This window comes from Nannospalax galili, unplaced genomic scaffold (genome assembly GCF_000622305.1).
Source record: "Nannospalax galili isolate Female #2095 unplaced genomic scaffold, S.galili_v1.0 scaffold886, whole genome shotgun sequence".
NCBI classification, from domain to species: domain Eukaryota; kingdom Metazoa; phylum Chordata; class Mammalia; order Rodentia; family Spalacidae; genus Nannospalax; species Nannospalax galili.
In genome coordinates, this window is record NW_008355971.1 from 2,504,421 (window position 1) to 2,518,066 (window position 13,646).

The 13,646-nt window shown below is 55.4% G+C and overlaps 1 protein-coding gene across 3 annotated transcripts; it reads right to left on the reverse strand.

Moving 5' to 3' along the window:
* Nucleotides 1-5,182: 5,182 nt before the first annotated feature.
* On the reverse strand, nucleotides 5,183-13,645 carry Dyrk1b (dual specificity tyrosine phosphorylation regulated kinase 1B). 3 transcript variants are annotated; one of them, XM_008853970.2, is made up of 12 exons: nucleotides 13,456-13,645; nucleotides 11,420-11,583; nucleotides 10,414-10,533; nucleotides 10,142-10,330; nucleotides 9,670-9,817; nucleotides 7,985-8,271; nucleotides 7,274-7,420; nucleotides 7,050-7,190; nucleotides 6,738-6,773; nucleotides 6,458-6,653; nucleotides 6,014-6,120; nucleotides 5,183-5,924 (listed from the first exon to the last, which is right to left on the reverse strand). In XM_008853970.2, the coding sequence occupies exons 2-12, from the start codon at nucleotides 11,480-11,482 to the stop codon at nucleotides 5,553-5,555; spliced, it is 1,806 nt and encodes a 601-aa protein (XP_008852192.1). In that variant the 5' UTR covers nucleotides 11,483-11,583; nucleotides 13,456-13,645; the 3' UTR covers nucleotides 5,183-5,552. The 3 variants fall into 3 exon arrangements, with proteins under 3 accessions (XP_008852192.1, XP_008852191.1, XP_008852193.1); XM_008853969.2 differs by having other exon boundaries at nucleotides 6,458-6,773; nucleotides 13,456-13,622; XM_008853971.2 differs by lacking the exon at nucleotides 6,738-6,773 and having other exon boundaries at nucleotides 13,456-13,621.
* Nucleotide 13,646: the final 1 nt, after the last annotated feature.

Genomic DNA, 13,646 nt, shown 5'->3' on the forward strand with positions numbered 1-13,646 from the left:
CATGATACCTCATGAAACAAGTGGGAATACCTGCAGGAAGGCTAGGCCTGGAATGCTCCTGAGCTGACCCTGAACCTTCTCAGCCCAGAGCCTGCTGGATCCCACCTTTGACGATGCCCACCTGCAGAAGTAGATGGCTGTCTTCACAGAGGAAGCAGCAAAAAGCAGCCACAGGGCCTGGCAGCAGGAGGCTGAGGCGCTGTCCCAGGTTCTGACCCTGTTCTTCTCCCAGCAGGGCCTGGCCCTCTCTTGCTCCACTGTCCATGAGGCATGAGGGCCCCGCATTCAACAGAATCCAGACTCTGTTAACTGCTCACCCTTCCTGGCACAGCTTCATAGCACAGTCACCTTGCACGGAGGTCCAGGACTCCCTGCTCTCATTCACACGCCCCATCTCCATCTCCCCCTGTACTCTCACAGGGCTTTCATGGCAGTAGTCTGGAAACCACTCTCAAATGTGCCCACCTGCAGGCCAGCCTGGGGCATCCCCACCTGCTCTTCCCATCCAGCTGCCAGCACCCTTCTGCAGGGAAGGCTGCACTTCTCTTTCTCACCCTACAGTCAACACCGTGCATCCTGCACTACAAACAACACCCCAAACCTGACCACCTCTCCTCTTACCACTCTGGCCAAGCCACAAGCTTCTTTTGGTTGGACTGCTGCGCGGCTGGTGACTGGAGTGCTGTTTCCACGCTGTTACTCATGTGGCAATGTGGCGGCATCAAGGCCAGTGAGCCTGAGATCTCATCCCCAGCTCTGTGGGCTCTGATGCCTCCCATCCCGCATGGCACTAAAGTCAAGTGATCACGCTCCATGTGTGACCTTGGCCTTTTGGTACCCACCTCCATCACTTACCCTTATCCACTTCACTTTCCTCTCTAACACACTGAGCAGGACCCTGGGGCCTCCGAACTTGCTGTTTCCACCCCCTACCTGGGATGTTCTTCCTTTAAGAATATATGGGGGCTGGACAGTTCAGTGGTTAAGAGCACTGGGTGCTCTTGCAGAGGACCTGGGTTCAGTTCCCAGCACCCACTTGGCAGCTAACAACCATTCGTGACTCTGGTTTCAGGGGATCTGATGTCCTCTTCTGGCCTCTGTGGGTATTATACAACATGGGTGCATTTATATATGTGCAGGCAAAACACTCATACACATAAAATATAAATAAAAAAAATTTAAATATGTGGCTTCCTCCCTTTTGGTCAATCTTGTCTTCCTCAGACATCTTTACGGGGCCTCTCCCCTACTCTAGGCTGCTAACACTCAACGCTCACAGCTCTCAGCAGCATCTCCTCACCATTCATCCTGCCCACTTGCCACTGCCACAGCAGCACCTCCCACACTGTTTGCAACGCACCCTCCACCAGATCAATCCACATGCAAATGGATCCTGGGCTTGGCTAGGATGTCATGGGTTCCAAGTAACAGGAAGCTCTACTTGATGTGGTTTGGCAACAACCTGCTTGATTCCTAAAGTCCAGGAGCAATCTTCCTCCAGGCCAGGCCTGATCTGCATGCCAACAATATCTCCAAGGACCTGATGCTCAGTGCCACTCTACCCATCTTTCCAGGAAAAGGGCCTAGAACTACACTCCTAGAGGTGAGCTTGTTTCTATTTACCTAACCACCTTTCAACAAACCATGAAAACCTTACTGCTGATGAACACATGTGGATAGTCACTATTGAGCATTCAGGGCTGACTATGGCAAGGTACCCTGTGTTGCTTTAACATCTCCATGCCTTCGCTTCATCTGCAGAATCGGCATGATCACAAAATCAGGTCCTGGAACAGAACAATGCTTGTGGGAAAATGAAAGCCAGAGCTTAACGAACACTGACCAGCACCTAAGACAGTGGTATCTTGAAAAATACTGGCCTATTTCAGTTGGCTACTGCTGTATAACAAATCACCCTAAAACAGCATCATTAGCTGGTAATTATTTATTTAATGGTTCAGGAATTTGGGCAAGGCTCAGGGGGCATGGTCTCAGGATGGTCTCTGCTCCAGGGTGGTAGCAATTGGCCACTGGGTTAGGACATCCAAGTTACCATCACATTCAGTGTGTGTGATGACACATCGCCATCACTTAGTGTCAGCTAAGATAGCTGGGACAGGCTAGCCGGGCCTCTACAAAGAAGGCAGGGCTCCAGGGATGGAAGCAGAAGCTTCCAGACCCTTTAAGGCTCAAGACCCCTCTTTGGCACAGTGCCACTTCGACTACATTTCATTGATCAAATAATTACTGGCCAGTCATTACTAAAGAGAAAGGAGACACCTCTTCTTGACAGTAGAAACAGCAAAGAATGGGGACTACCTTTAATCGCAGCTATTTTACTATCCTGTTGGGGTCTACTTCTTCTCAATTCTCTAGGGTCAACCTGCACACAACAGCCAGAGGAACCTTTAAAAATACACAACTAACTACACTCCCTTCCTTTCCACTGTTTAAAAATCTTTGGTAACAGGCTGGGTGTGGTGGCACATGCCTTTAATCTCAGCACCCAGGAGGCAGAGGCAGGCAGATCTCTGTGAGTTCAAGGCCAGCCTGGTCTACATAGTGAGTTCCAGGCCAGCTGCGGCTACAGGGAGACTCTGTCTCAAAAAGAAAAACCAAAAAAAAAAATTTTTTTAAGAAATTCTAAAAGGTGGGTCAAAAAAACAACAACAACAACAACAACAACAAACCTCAAGTAACTTCTCCTACACAGGCAGCAAGGAACCGTCATACCTCCCAGGGTGGAAAAGTTCTGGCCTATCTTTCCGCCTCAGCCTCTGGCTTCCTTCCCACCACCACACACTCCTGAGTAGAGTTGACACTAACTCCTTGATGGCCTCAACTCTCTTCCTAGAAGCAGGCTCCAGGATCCATTCAGCAATCTTGATCATGGTCACTGTGATCTCTGAAGCCACACCCCTGAGACTCAGAGTTCTTTCAGGGCAGGGGAACCATCTTTCTCTGTTGTGTTCCTAATGTCCAGAACAATGCAGAGCCAAAATACTTGATGGTGATTTGGAGCCTCAGAAAATATTAAGGTAGCCTTTCTGAGTTGTGTAGAAAGGGAAGAGTGCAGTCCCAGGAGGATGGAATCCAGGCCTATGCTCTACAGTTCCTCACCTGACAGCGAGCCCTACCTATGTACTAAGCATCTTCTAGGTGTGGGAGTAGACAAAAGTGCCTGCTTTCAAGAAGCTCAAGGTCTCTTGGGAGGAGAAGGGGCTGTCAACAAGTTAAATTTTAGAGTGTTAGAGATATGATTACTACAAGAAAAGTTGAAGAAGGAAAAAGGGACAGGGATGTTAGTGATGCAATTCAGGAGCGTGCTCAGGGAATGAGTCCGGGCTTTCTTGAGATGAATGTTCCAGGCGAGAATAGCAAGTAAAAGACTGGTGAGAGGACTTGGGCTTTTACCAAGTGAATGAGATGGTGCCTGGGGAGGACTCTCAGCAGGGGAGGGTAAGACCAAGATGTAGGTGCTCAGAGTTCCTTTGGTTGTAGGGGTGGAGTAGGGGGGAAGGGGAGGGGCAGGAAGACCATTGAGGAGGCTGCCATGGAAGTTCAACTGACTGAGAAATTATTCTGTAGCCACAGGAGGAGGTATCAGGCAGGCAATCAGCCTGGAGCTCAGGGGTTCTGGACTGAAATGCCAGAGATCCCATGTCCATCCCAAAGTCCTTACAGGACTTAGGCTATCTGTCCTGCAGATGTCTCCCTACTCAACATACACCTTGTTAAACCAATGATTGGTACACAAAGACACAGACTGACACAATCTGAGCCACCTTCCTAGTTGTGTGATCTTAGGCAAGTCACCTAACCTCTGCCCTCAATATCCCATCGCAAAGGGATCACAGCAGTATCTGTCTCCTACTACTGTCCATTCAAAACTATTTCTAGGGCTGGGCAAGGTGGCGCACGCCTTTGATACCAGGTAGGCAGGTGGGTCTTTGTGAGATCGATGCCAGCCAGCTCTACAGATAGTTCCAGGCCAGGTGTGGCTACAGGGTGACCCCGTCTCAAAAAAGATTATCTACTGAGGCTAGGGGTGACGCACTTGTGCGGCATACCCGCGCTCTTCTCTGCCCACCGGTCCACACAGCCTGAGTCCGGAAGTCTCGCCCACCAGCGGCCTGGTCCCATGCCCCGCAGCTCTACCTAGGAACCTGCCAGGAGACGCCAAATCCCGCCTTTTCCCACAACCTAGTCCCACACGTCCGGCCACGCTGGGCCATGCACCTTCCTTCCATGACGCCTCATTCCTTCCAGAGAATCCAGCTCCCTAGCTGGCTGGAGTCCCCACATTATCTCATCTAACTCTCAAACCGACCACACAGACCCCGCCTTGACCGGCCCACATCCCCGCAGGCCTCTTCCTGCCTGCGCCGCCTTCGGCGCCCACCACTCCAGGCCGCCCAGCTATCCTAGGTAGCCTCCCCTGGGCACCAGCCAATCACAGCCCCGATGCCTCTCCAACATCCGGGCCCCTAGCGACTGCTCTGAGGCGGCCTAAAAAGCCCACGCAGACGCGCAGAGAATCCTGGGATTTGTAGTTCCCCGAGGAAAACCGAGCAAACTTACACGGCCTCCTAAAACTCCATCTCCCAGAAACCACCGCGCCGTAGGGGAGGGTGACCTGACTGAACCAAGTGGTTCACGTATTGGCCAGTTGGGAGACAGTAGGTTCCAAATTGCCATGGAAACAAGATCACTTACCTGGAAGTCAGGGAGCGTCTCTTTGCCTGAGAATCTCAAAATGCTCTGCAACGGTTCGAGTGGGACCGGATATAAAGCCTAACCCCACTGGCCCGTCTGTTCCTCGGGGCAACAAGGGAGGCATGCCCGATACACCCAGAACCTACTGGATGCCTGCCTGACACAAGGAGCCACTCCTGACTGTGGGAACCCCAGCTGATGAGGGCAGCAATGGGTCAGAAGGGGGCCTTTACCCTTTCAGGGTTATTTTCCCAGGAAAAGGCCAATGTAGGCAAGGATCCTGTTCAAGATGTGTCTAGGATTCTGTTGCCCCAACCTCCTGCAGCCCTATGCTTGCACCAAGAGCATTATAATGTCCCCAGAAGGGATGTACCCACACCACGAAGCACCCCTTCCCCACGCAACCTTCCCCACCATGCCTCTGAGGGTCAGGGGAGGGAGCCAAGGCCCTGCAAACGCTCAGGCAGGCATGTGAGAAAGCTCTTTACTGGGGGGTACAGCGAGGAGGAGCAAGGCCATCTCCCCCTACCTGCCCCCACCCCCTCCTAGGGCCCTGGGGTAAGGGGGAATGTCCCTTCCACCGGACCACCACTGTCTTTGGTACAATAAATAGAAAACAAGGGGGGAAAGGGGGCCAAGGGTCCAGTCTTCATGGAAGGGGTGTGGCGCCAAACCCCTTTCCCTTGACCCCCTGCCCCGGGCCCCAATCAGTGCAGGCCTCACCCACCCCAGCTGGGTAGCAGCAATTCCAGTCAAGGGGAGAGATGAGGATGGGAGCCCAGGGCCCCCAAATGAGGGGGTATGGCTTCAGGAGGGGCCCCAGGGAGAGGGCAGGGTCATGAGCTGGCTGCTGTGCTCTGGGGTACACCACGGAGGCCCAGGCGAGGCCCCAGAGTGGCAGGGTCATCAGGAGGTGGGAGAGGTGGTCGACCTCCCGTCATCCGAGTCCGGAGGGCTGAGGCAGCCGGGTGCTGGGGGGCAGGCGCTGGGTGAGGTGGGGAGCAGTCTGGAGGGCTGCCCACCAGGCTCACATCCATCAGCTCTGGGGGTGGTGGTGATGTTGGTGATGGGGGACGGCCAAGGCATCGGGGTTGTGGGGGCAACTGAGCCCCAGGCCCTGGTAATGTCGAGGCAGAGGTGGGGGCTTGATGTGTCTTGTGGGGCACATCACCCCCTGCCCAGGGGCGCAGAGGCTGTGAGGGCAGGACCTAAAAAGAGAAAAGAGCTGTGTGTAGCAACAGATCCTTAAGGCCGAATCACCCGCCACCCTTCTCCAACGGCCTCACAGCCCAAGTACCTGGGGGCTGTTCATCTCACAGTCAGTGATGGGGGGACCAGGGCCCCCACAATATCGGTTGCTGTAGCGGTAGGCCCTGTTGTCACTGGAGGAACCACTGGAGCCTCCTGGAAGCACCGGGAAGAGAAAAGGCCAGAGGTGAAGACCTGGGAGCTAAGTCTAGGCCCAGGCTAGGACGTGGGGAACAGAGCCCATGAGAAGGCTCCAACCAACCGTCTGATGTTAAAATCTGGGGTTAGAGTTGTGTGGGGTGTTGGACCCGTTTTAAGGGTCTGAATCTCACACCCTGTTTTGCAGAACCTGTGGCCACGTGGACTCTCCCACCCACCTCAGTCTGGAGTTCGGAATCCGGCAGTTACAAAGCTCTAGGGTAGAGGCCCAGTGGCCAGGCCCATACAGAGCTGTCCCCGATCTGTTATACACATTTGGGCACTGGGCACCCACCAGAGCTGGAGATGGAGCTGGCCGTGCTAGAGGAGGGGCAGGTGTCGAGAGGTGCGGGCGATGTGGAGGCACTGCTGCCTGCCGGGCCCGTGTTGGTGGCCTCGTCGGCCGTGCGGCGGAAGAAGCCATGCTGCAGAGCGCCCAGGGGGCTGATGCGGGCGGCGGGCTCATACTCCAGCATGCGCAGCACCAGGTCCTGGAAGCGGAGGTAGTCGGCGGGGCTGTGGCCCGGCTCCCCCGCCCGCCGGCCCCCGGGCCCGCCCGTCTGCACGCCCAGCACCTCCTGCAGCCGCCGTGTCCCGGGGCCCTGGTAATCCTGGCAGGGAGGGGGTGGGAGGGGGGGCAAGAGAGTGGCCGTCAGTGGGCAGGAGGGGCAGGGAGACACACACGGGGGAAACAGAGGCACAAGAGAGAAAGTGGAAAGAGAAGAGCTAAGAAGATGGGGTGGGCAGGGGAGGAAGGAAAGGACAGACAGGGGATGAGGTAAGCAGGGAGAGACACAAGGAGAGGAAGCAAGGGGGAGGGAGCCCCAAGTGTGAGAGCGTGAGGGGCCACCCAAGGAGGGAGCAGTGGTGCAGGGCAGGGGCCGCACCTTCCTGAGTTCCTTTGTCCTTCGTAGGGTCCAGCCACCCCCAGGCAGCCGCTCAAAGTACTTTCGAGCCTTGGGTGCCTGCTCCAGCATGGGCGCAGGCGGGATGCCCAACACCTCCACAATGCGGCTCATCTGGTCCACCTGCAGGCAGGCGGCGGTCAGGGCCACCAGCCAGCCAGACTCCACCCCTCCACCTCCAGCACACCCCTTCCTGGGGGGCACACCTCATTGGAACCACTGAACAGCGGCTCTCCAGTGTGCATCTCCACAAGGATGCAGCCCAGGGACCACATGTCGATAGCCAGGTCATAGGGTGTGCCCAGGAGCACCTCGGGGGAGCGGTAGAAGCGGCTCTGGATATACTGGTAGATCTGGGGGGGGGGAGGACGATAGCTCAGGGCACCAGCTCTCTTGCTGGTTTCACTGGCACCCCAAAAGCTTTTTAACTCAAGGGAAGACACATCTTGAACAGAAGGGAGACTCCAGGTCTAGATGTTCTCAGCACTCTGAACAAGACTTGGCCACTTGTCTTGTTCATTAGCTTCCAGCCTCAGCTCCGACCCTGTTTCTATTCCCAGGCCTGGACCCTCTTGCTTACAGGGCTGGCCATCCTCATAACCCTACACTAGTGTAGCCTTAAGGCTTGGCTTACTCACACGAGTGGCCAGCATACTCTACCTGTAGCCTGAAGAGCACAAGTCAGCAAAGTAACACCCAGGCCTGGGGTGACAGCTCCACCCCAGGAGCTGGTCCCGCCCCTCAGGTTCACCCTTTATCTTCCTTTCCTAGGTCCCTCCCTGCCTCCTTCACCTGCCAGCCCCCACCCTCCAGGAGGGCCTCCCAAGTCCAATGGCATCTCTTAGGCATTAGCTTCCGTGGCCAGGGTAGAGTCTGTCCCACCCTGTCACCAGGCCCGCCCCTCCTTAGAGCCGCACCCGCTGGCCAAGCTGGCAGGAACTGCCGAAGTCTACGATCTTGATGGCACTGCGCTTGGGGTTGCAGAGCAGTATGTTCTCAGGCTTGAGGTCGCAGTGGATAATGCTGAGCTCCGGCGTGGCCAGAAAAAGCAGCGCTGTGCAGAGCTGCTGTGCCAGCTTCCGAGTCAGGTTCAGAGAGACCCCACGGAAGTGTGTGTTGCGCAGGAGGTCATACAGATTGTAGGACAGCAGCTCAAACACCAGGCACAGGTGGTTCCGGAACATGAAGTGCCGTTTCAGGTGCACTGTGGGGGAGGAGACAGGCAACAGATTAGAAGCAGGTAAGAGAGTGCATGGTATCCTGGGGCCACACAGTAATGAAGGCAGTTCTTGTGGACCTCTGGCTAAACTGCAGTGTGCCCTCAGGTACCATCTGCTAGTGCCAGTGTTCTCATACTGCAACTCATTCGAGCCCATTTTTTGAGACAAGGTCTCACTAGTTGGCCTTGAACTGAGATTCACCTGCCTCTGCCTATGGCAAAGCACCAGGACCAAAGGTGTGCACTATTATGCCCAGAAAGCTTTCTGATTTTACCAATAGGAAGGTTTCTGTCAGCAGGGAGTGGTAAGCATGTCTGTAACACTAGAACTTAGAAGGCTAAGCTGGAGTATCATGAATTTAAGGCCTAGCCTGGGTTACATAGCAAGGCCAGACCCAAAAACCCCTAAGAACAAACAAACCACCCCCAAGGGCTGGTGGAGTGGGGATGTGGGGGTGTGCAGTACAGAGGTAGAGTGTTTGCTTAGCATGCACAAGACCCTGGGGTGGATCCCAGCACTGCAAAGGGCAAAGTAAAAGGTATTGTTAACTTGTAACAGCCCTTTAGCACAATTCTTCCTCATTTACTTTTAAGCACTGAGCCTGGCCTCGTGGTGCAGGCATGTCACCCCAGCCCCTCGGGAGGCTGAGGCAGGAAGAGTGTAAGTTCAAGGCCACTCTGGGCAACTTAGAGAGACCCTATCTCAGAATGAATAAATAAAAGAGGGCTATGGATGCTGTTCAGTGGTGAGCTGCTTGCCTAGCACGTTTCTGAAGCCCTAGGTTTGATCCCCAGTACTGCAAAAAAAAGAATACCAACAAGAACCCCAAACAAACAAAAATCCTCAAACTTCTGTTTTCATCTTAGTTGTATTTATCTTTATGGCAAGAATGTCAATTTTCCTTTTTCAAAACTTTTTTTATTATTTTAATTTTATGAGTGTATTGCCTCCACGTGTGTAAGTGTATCTGTTATGCAATGCCCTTGGAGGTCAGAAGAGGGCGTCAGATCCCCAGGAAGTGGAGTTACAGATGGTTGTTAGTTGCTATGTGGGTGCTGGGAATTGAACCCGGGTCCTCTGCAAGAGCAGCCAGTGCTCTTAACACCTTGAGTGCCAGGGTTTCTTATCTCCAGTATGAGTGCAGCAAGGCCTGGTTCTCACCAGGCTGGGGGTTGGTAATTCATGTGTAGTGCTTTCAGAAGAGCCCAACCCTTACTGAAAACTTGATAGATTCTTCCCATTGTGCATCAAGTGAGCAGGAAAAAAAACATGACCATAGCAGGAGAATCAAGGGTAAGAGGCTGGAAGACCCTGAGCATCCTTACTTCGGGGTGTCCATGCCTACCTTAGGCACCCTGCACCCAGCCAGGTTCAGGCCTTACCTATGTAGTATTTCATTTCTGTGTCATGCTGGTTCATCAGCTCCAGCAGCCGCAGCTCAATCTGCGCCTGGTTCAGGAAGGCCTTTTTGTTCTTGATGATTTTGATGGCCACCAGCTCCTGCGTCTGGTGATCATAGGCTTTCACCACCTGTTGGGGGCCGGGAGAGCTACCAAGTGAGGCTAGGAGAACAGAGCCAGGAGCTCACTTCTCCTTCTAGGTGGGGGGCCCACCAGCCACACTGTTCAACAATCATTCATGGTTGAATGCTCAGTCACTTGTAGTGGTTAGAAAAGAACACAGTTCTCACAGTAGAGCCTTGTTATTTGTATTTTTACCAAAATTAAGACAGATGAAGACTAAGTGACCGGGGACTTGAAGCTACTGAACCACAGGGGGCAGCGGCAGCGGATGTGGGGAAGGTTAGTAGGTGTCTGCATCTAAGCCCTGGACCAGCCTGGGGAAGCCCCGCACCTGGCCAAAGGAGCCTTTGCCAATGAGAGAGTCAATCTCGTAGCGCTCTAGCCACCGCTCGCCACTGCGCACAATGTAGTCATGGTTGTCATCGTCATAGCCGTGATTCAGGACCTTCTTCTCCTTCTTGGTGCTTGAGTCCTGGGGTGGCGCCTGTTGGGCCCTCCGCTTCTTCTTCGCATAGTATACCTGCGGGTAGCCACCATGACAGCACTGTTGAGTAAGCAACCAGCCTTTCCAGCACCTAACCAGGGGCACCCACCCCCACCCACCTCATTGATGTGCTTGTAGGTCTTGATGAGGTCCACAGAGAGCTTGCGCAGTGGGGCTGAGGTTGCGTCCCGGAAGGCCAGGGGCAGTCTCCGGGACAGCAGCCGCACATCAGGCAACACCTGGGGTGAGGGTGGGGGAGGGCACACTGAGTATAGGCCTTCACCTCTGACTTCAAGGGCAAGAACAGTAGGCATGCTGTGACCACGCCCACATTTATCTGGCTTGACACTAGAGGAGAAAGTCCCCAAGGATAGATCTTGAACTTGCTTTATCTGCAGAGTAGGGCCTGGCACACAGTGTATGTTCCCTAAAGGTCTGTCCTGTGCTTAAGGAAGTGAATGATTAACCTCTGACCTTTCACTTAGCCCCGCAGTCAGAGGTCACTCCACATCTTTATTGTGAACCTCAGTGGAGCGACTGTGTGAGAAACCTGGTCTTTGTGCCCGACTCCTTCCACCCGAGACCCCCCTATTGAGGGAACCATGCCACTGAATTCCCTTTATCTCCATATCCTTGCCTTCAATAGCCCAGTTCCTCTGACTAAGGCTCTGGGATTAGCATTAAACCTGAGGCCTCCCCAGGCCTTCCACTACTATCTCTATTCTCAAAGATCTTCCCTGTGGACCCGAGACCCTCAGCTCACTGTCCATCCCATCCAGGCCTTTGGTTCTGGACTTCTTTTTCTTAGACTTACTGGCTGTCTACTGTATGCCAGGCACAGTTCTGAGCCTTTGACACCTATTACATTAACCTGTTGAACTCTCACAACCACAAAGCAAGGAGGGCACACCACAGGTCCCAATTCACAGACTAGAAAACTGAAATTGGAGAACTTCAGCAATTCAGCCCTCATGGCAAGATTTGAGTGCACTCTCCGAACTTGGATGGAAACCATTCCAATCCTGTGGGGCCTTTGATGTCCCCAAACTCAGGACATGCTATCTTCTGGAAACCGTTCTGTCTTTCTTTACCCCCAGGCAGGTGAGGAGCCAGCTGAATGCCTACCTGTGTGTGTTCCTGGGGCCCCGGAATGCCAGAGAAGGGACCATGGCCTGGTGGGATGGCCATGGTGGGCTCAGAGGGCCGCAGGGGTGTGAGGCCTGAAGCGGGAGCCCGGCTGGAGGGCGCCTTCTCGCATCCTGCACCTCGGCTGCCACCGCCGCTGAGACCTGAGAGCAGGTAGGAGGTGGGGAGACAACAAGGAACAAGGGTTTGTGGGTGAGGGCCATGCAGGGAGGATGTTAGCATAAGGAGAGGCAAGGCACAGAGGGGGACAATGAGGTGAATGTGGCAGAGCATCAGGTAGCAATGCAGAGGGAACAGAAGTGACAGGTGGGAGAGAGGGCTGGCACAGCAGTCCCTCAACAGATGATGGGCCAGATAGACGAATGAGTCAACACCACGAGAAGATGTAAAAGGGAATAAGTAGAGCCAGACGGGTGGGAGAGATGGGTTACAAGTCACGGCAGGAGGGACAGAAAGGGGCCAATATTGAAAAAGAAAAGATAGAAACCACAGAGTATGGGCAGTAGGATCCATTCTTCAAACTTCTACTGGTGGCTATCTCAAGGATCCCTCACAAGGCCCCACCCTCAACATCAGGATCTTCTCCCAGGTCACTGTGAGGCCCCCTCACTTTATGCCTACTCTACCCACTATTTCTTCCTACTCCAGAGAACTCTAGGATCCCCCAAACTACAGCCAAGAGTCCCCTCCAACCACACCAGGGTCCTTGTGGACTTCCCATCAACACCAAGGTTATCTGAGAACTCTTATGTGAGTGTCCTACAGATGTCTCAATCATCAGGGCACCTTTCCCAGGGGACCATCTCCAAGCCCTGCCAAGACCTAGACCTCTTCTCCACCAGGTAATCTTCCTACCCCTTATCACACCACGATCTATCTTCCCATTACTCTAAGACCTCCACCCAGTCCCACTCCTCATGGGAGCAAGGGGGAGGTGTCACTTCTCCAGTTAGTGTCACTGTTCTTCCCCCCACCCCCCACCCCGGATCTATCCCGATTATCCAGTATTACCAAACCGGGTCATTCTACAATTGTGCCTCTATTCCTAGAAGGGCCTCACAACGAAATCGCTAATCATCACAGAAGACTCCTCTCCAGAACGAAATCCTCTCCCTAGGAGCCTCCCCCATGTCAGATCCCTTCTATCCAAGCCTTGCCACTCCAGGTCCCCTTCTTTCACGTGGTGTCCCCCAAACCTCCTCTTCCCAGGCCTTCCCATACTGGAACTGGCTCGCCCAGCACCCACCCCTACCCGGGTCAGGGCTGGCGCCGGGCCCACGGGGGGCTGGGGCGCGGTGGGGCCCCCAGTGCGGTGGGCGAGCGGCCAGCATGGCGGTGGCGAGAAGGTGGCCGCCTGTCCCCGGCCCGGCCGGCCCGGCCAGCCGCGCGGCGGTGAGGGCAAGCGGGACAGGCGGCCCGGTGGGGGACAACAGCAAGCCGCCGCCACCGCCGCTGGGGGGCGGGGAGAGGTGGGGACGAGGGTCAGCCCAGGGCACGCGGAGGAAGGGGACAGCAGGTGGATGGGGGAGGGGCGGGTTAACCCTCGCCCGACCGGCCAGGCCCCGCCCCGTACGGCCACCCGCCCCCAGGGACCCTGGTGTCCCGCCCCCCACCCGGCAGGCCCGCCCCGGCCAGAGGAGTCCGGGCGGGAGGGGCTGACAGTTTGGCAAGCCGCACCTCCCATGGCAACAACCGTGCCATTGGCTGTGGCTGCCAAAGGCTCGGCCAATCAGCGCCGAGGGCAGCTGTTGCTAGGCGACGACGAAGCGCCCGTGCAGCCTAGCCCAAACAAAGGGCGGGAGTGGGGCCCGGCTGCCCCCTCCCAGACTCCCTCTCAGGACGGCTCCCCCGGCTCGGCCCCTTCCAGGAATCCGGCTATGAATAGCCGACAGGCCGCAGCTGCCAGACGCCCCCTCCTCCCCCTCTCCGTGCCGAGGCTCGCAGCGCGGGCAGGGTGGAGCCCGACCCACCCTCCCTTCGCCAGCGCGTGTTGCCCGTCGGCGCCGCACCGTTACCTGAGGGCGTGGGTAAGGGGACTCAGAGTGCTCGGGGAGCCCGAGCTCAGGCCTGCCCACTGGCTGAATGGGTCCGTCGGACGCGGCGAGCCAGGGCCCCGATTACCCAGTAATGCAACCAGCAAAATGGCGACCACAACAAACCGGCCCCCCGGTCCAGGCTCCGCCCCCACACCACTCACGTGACCCAG

Excerpts from the sequence above, each read along its gene's own strand:
- Dyrk1b (XM_008853969.2), bottom strand. The coding sequence starts at position 11,482 with ATGGCCATCCCACCAGGCCATGGTCCCTTCTCTGGCATTCCGGGGCCC. Across the intron at positions 8,272-9,669 it reads AGAAATGAAATACTACATAG|TGCACCTGAAACGGCACTTC; the intron begins GTAAGGCCTGAA and ends CCTCCCCCACAG. Across the intron at positions 7,421-7,984 it reads CCTGCCAGCTTGGCCAGCGG|ATCTACCAGTATATCCAGAG; the intron begins GTGCGGCTCTAA and ends CCCCCCCCCCAG.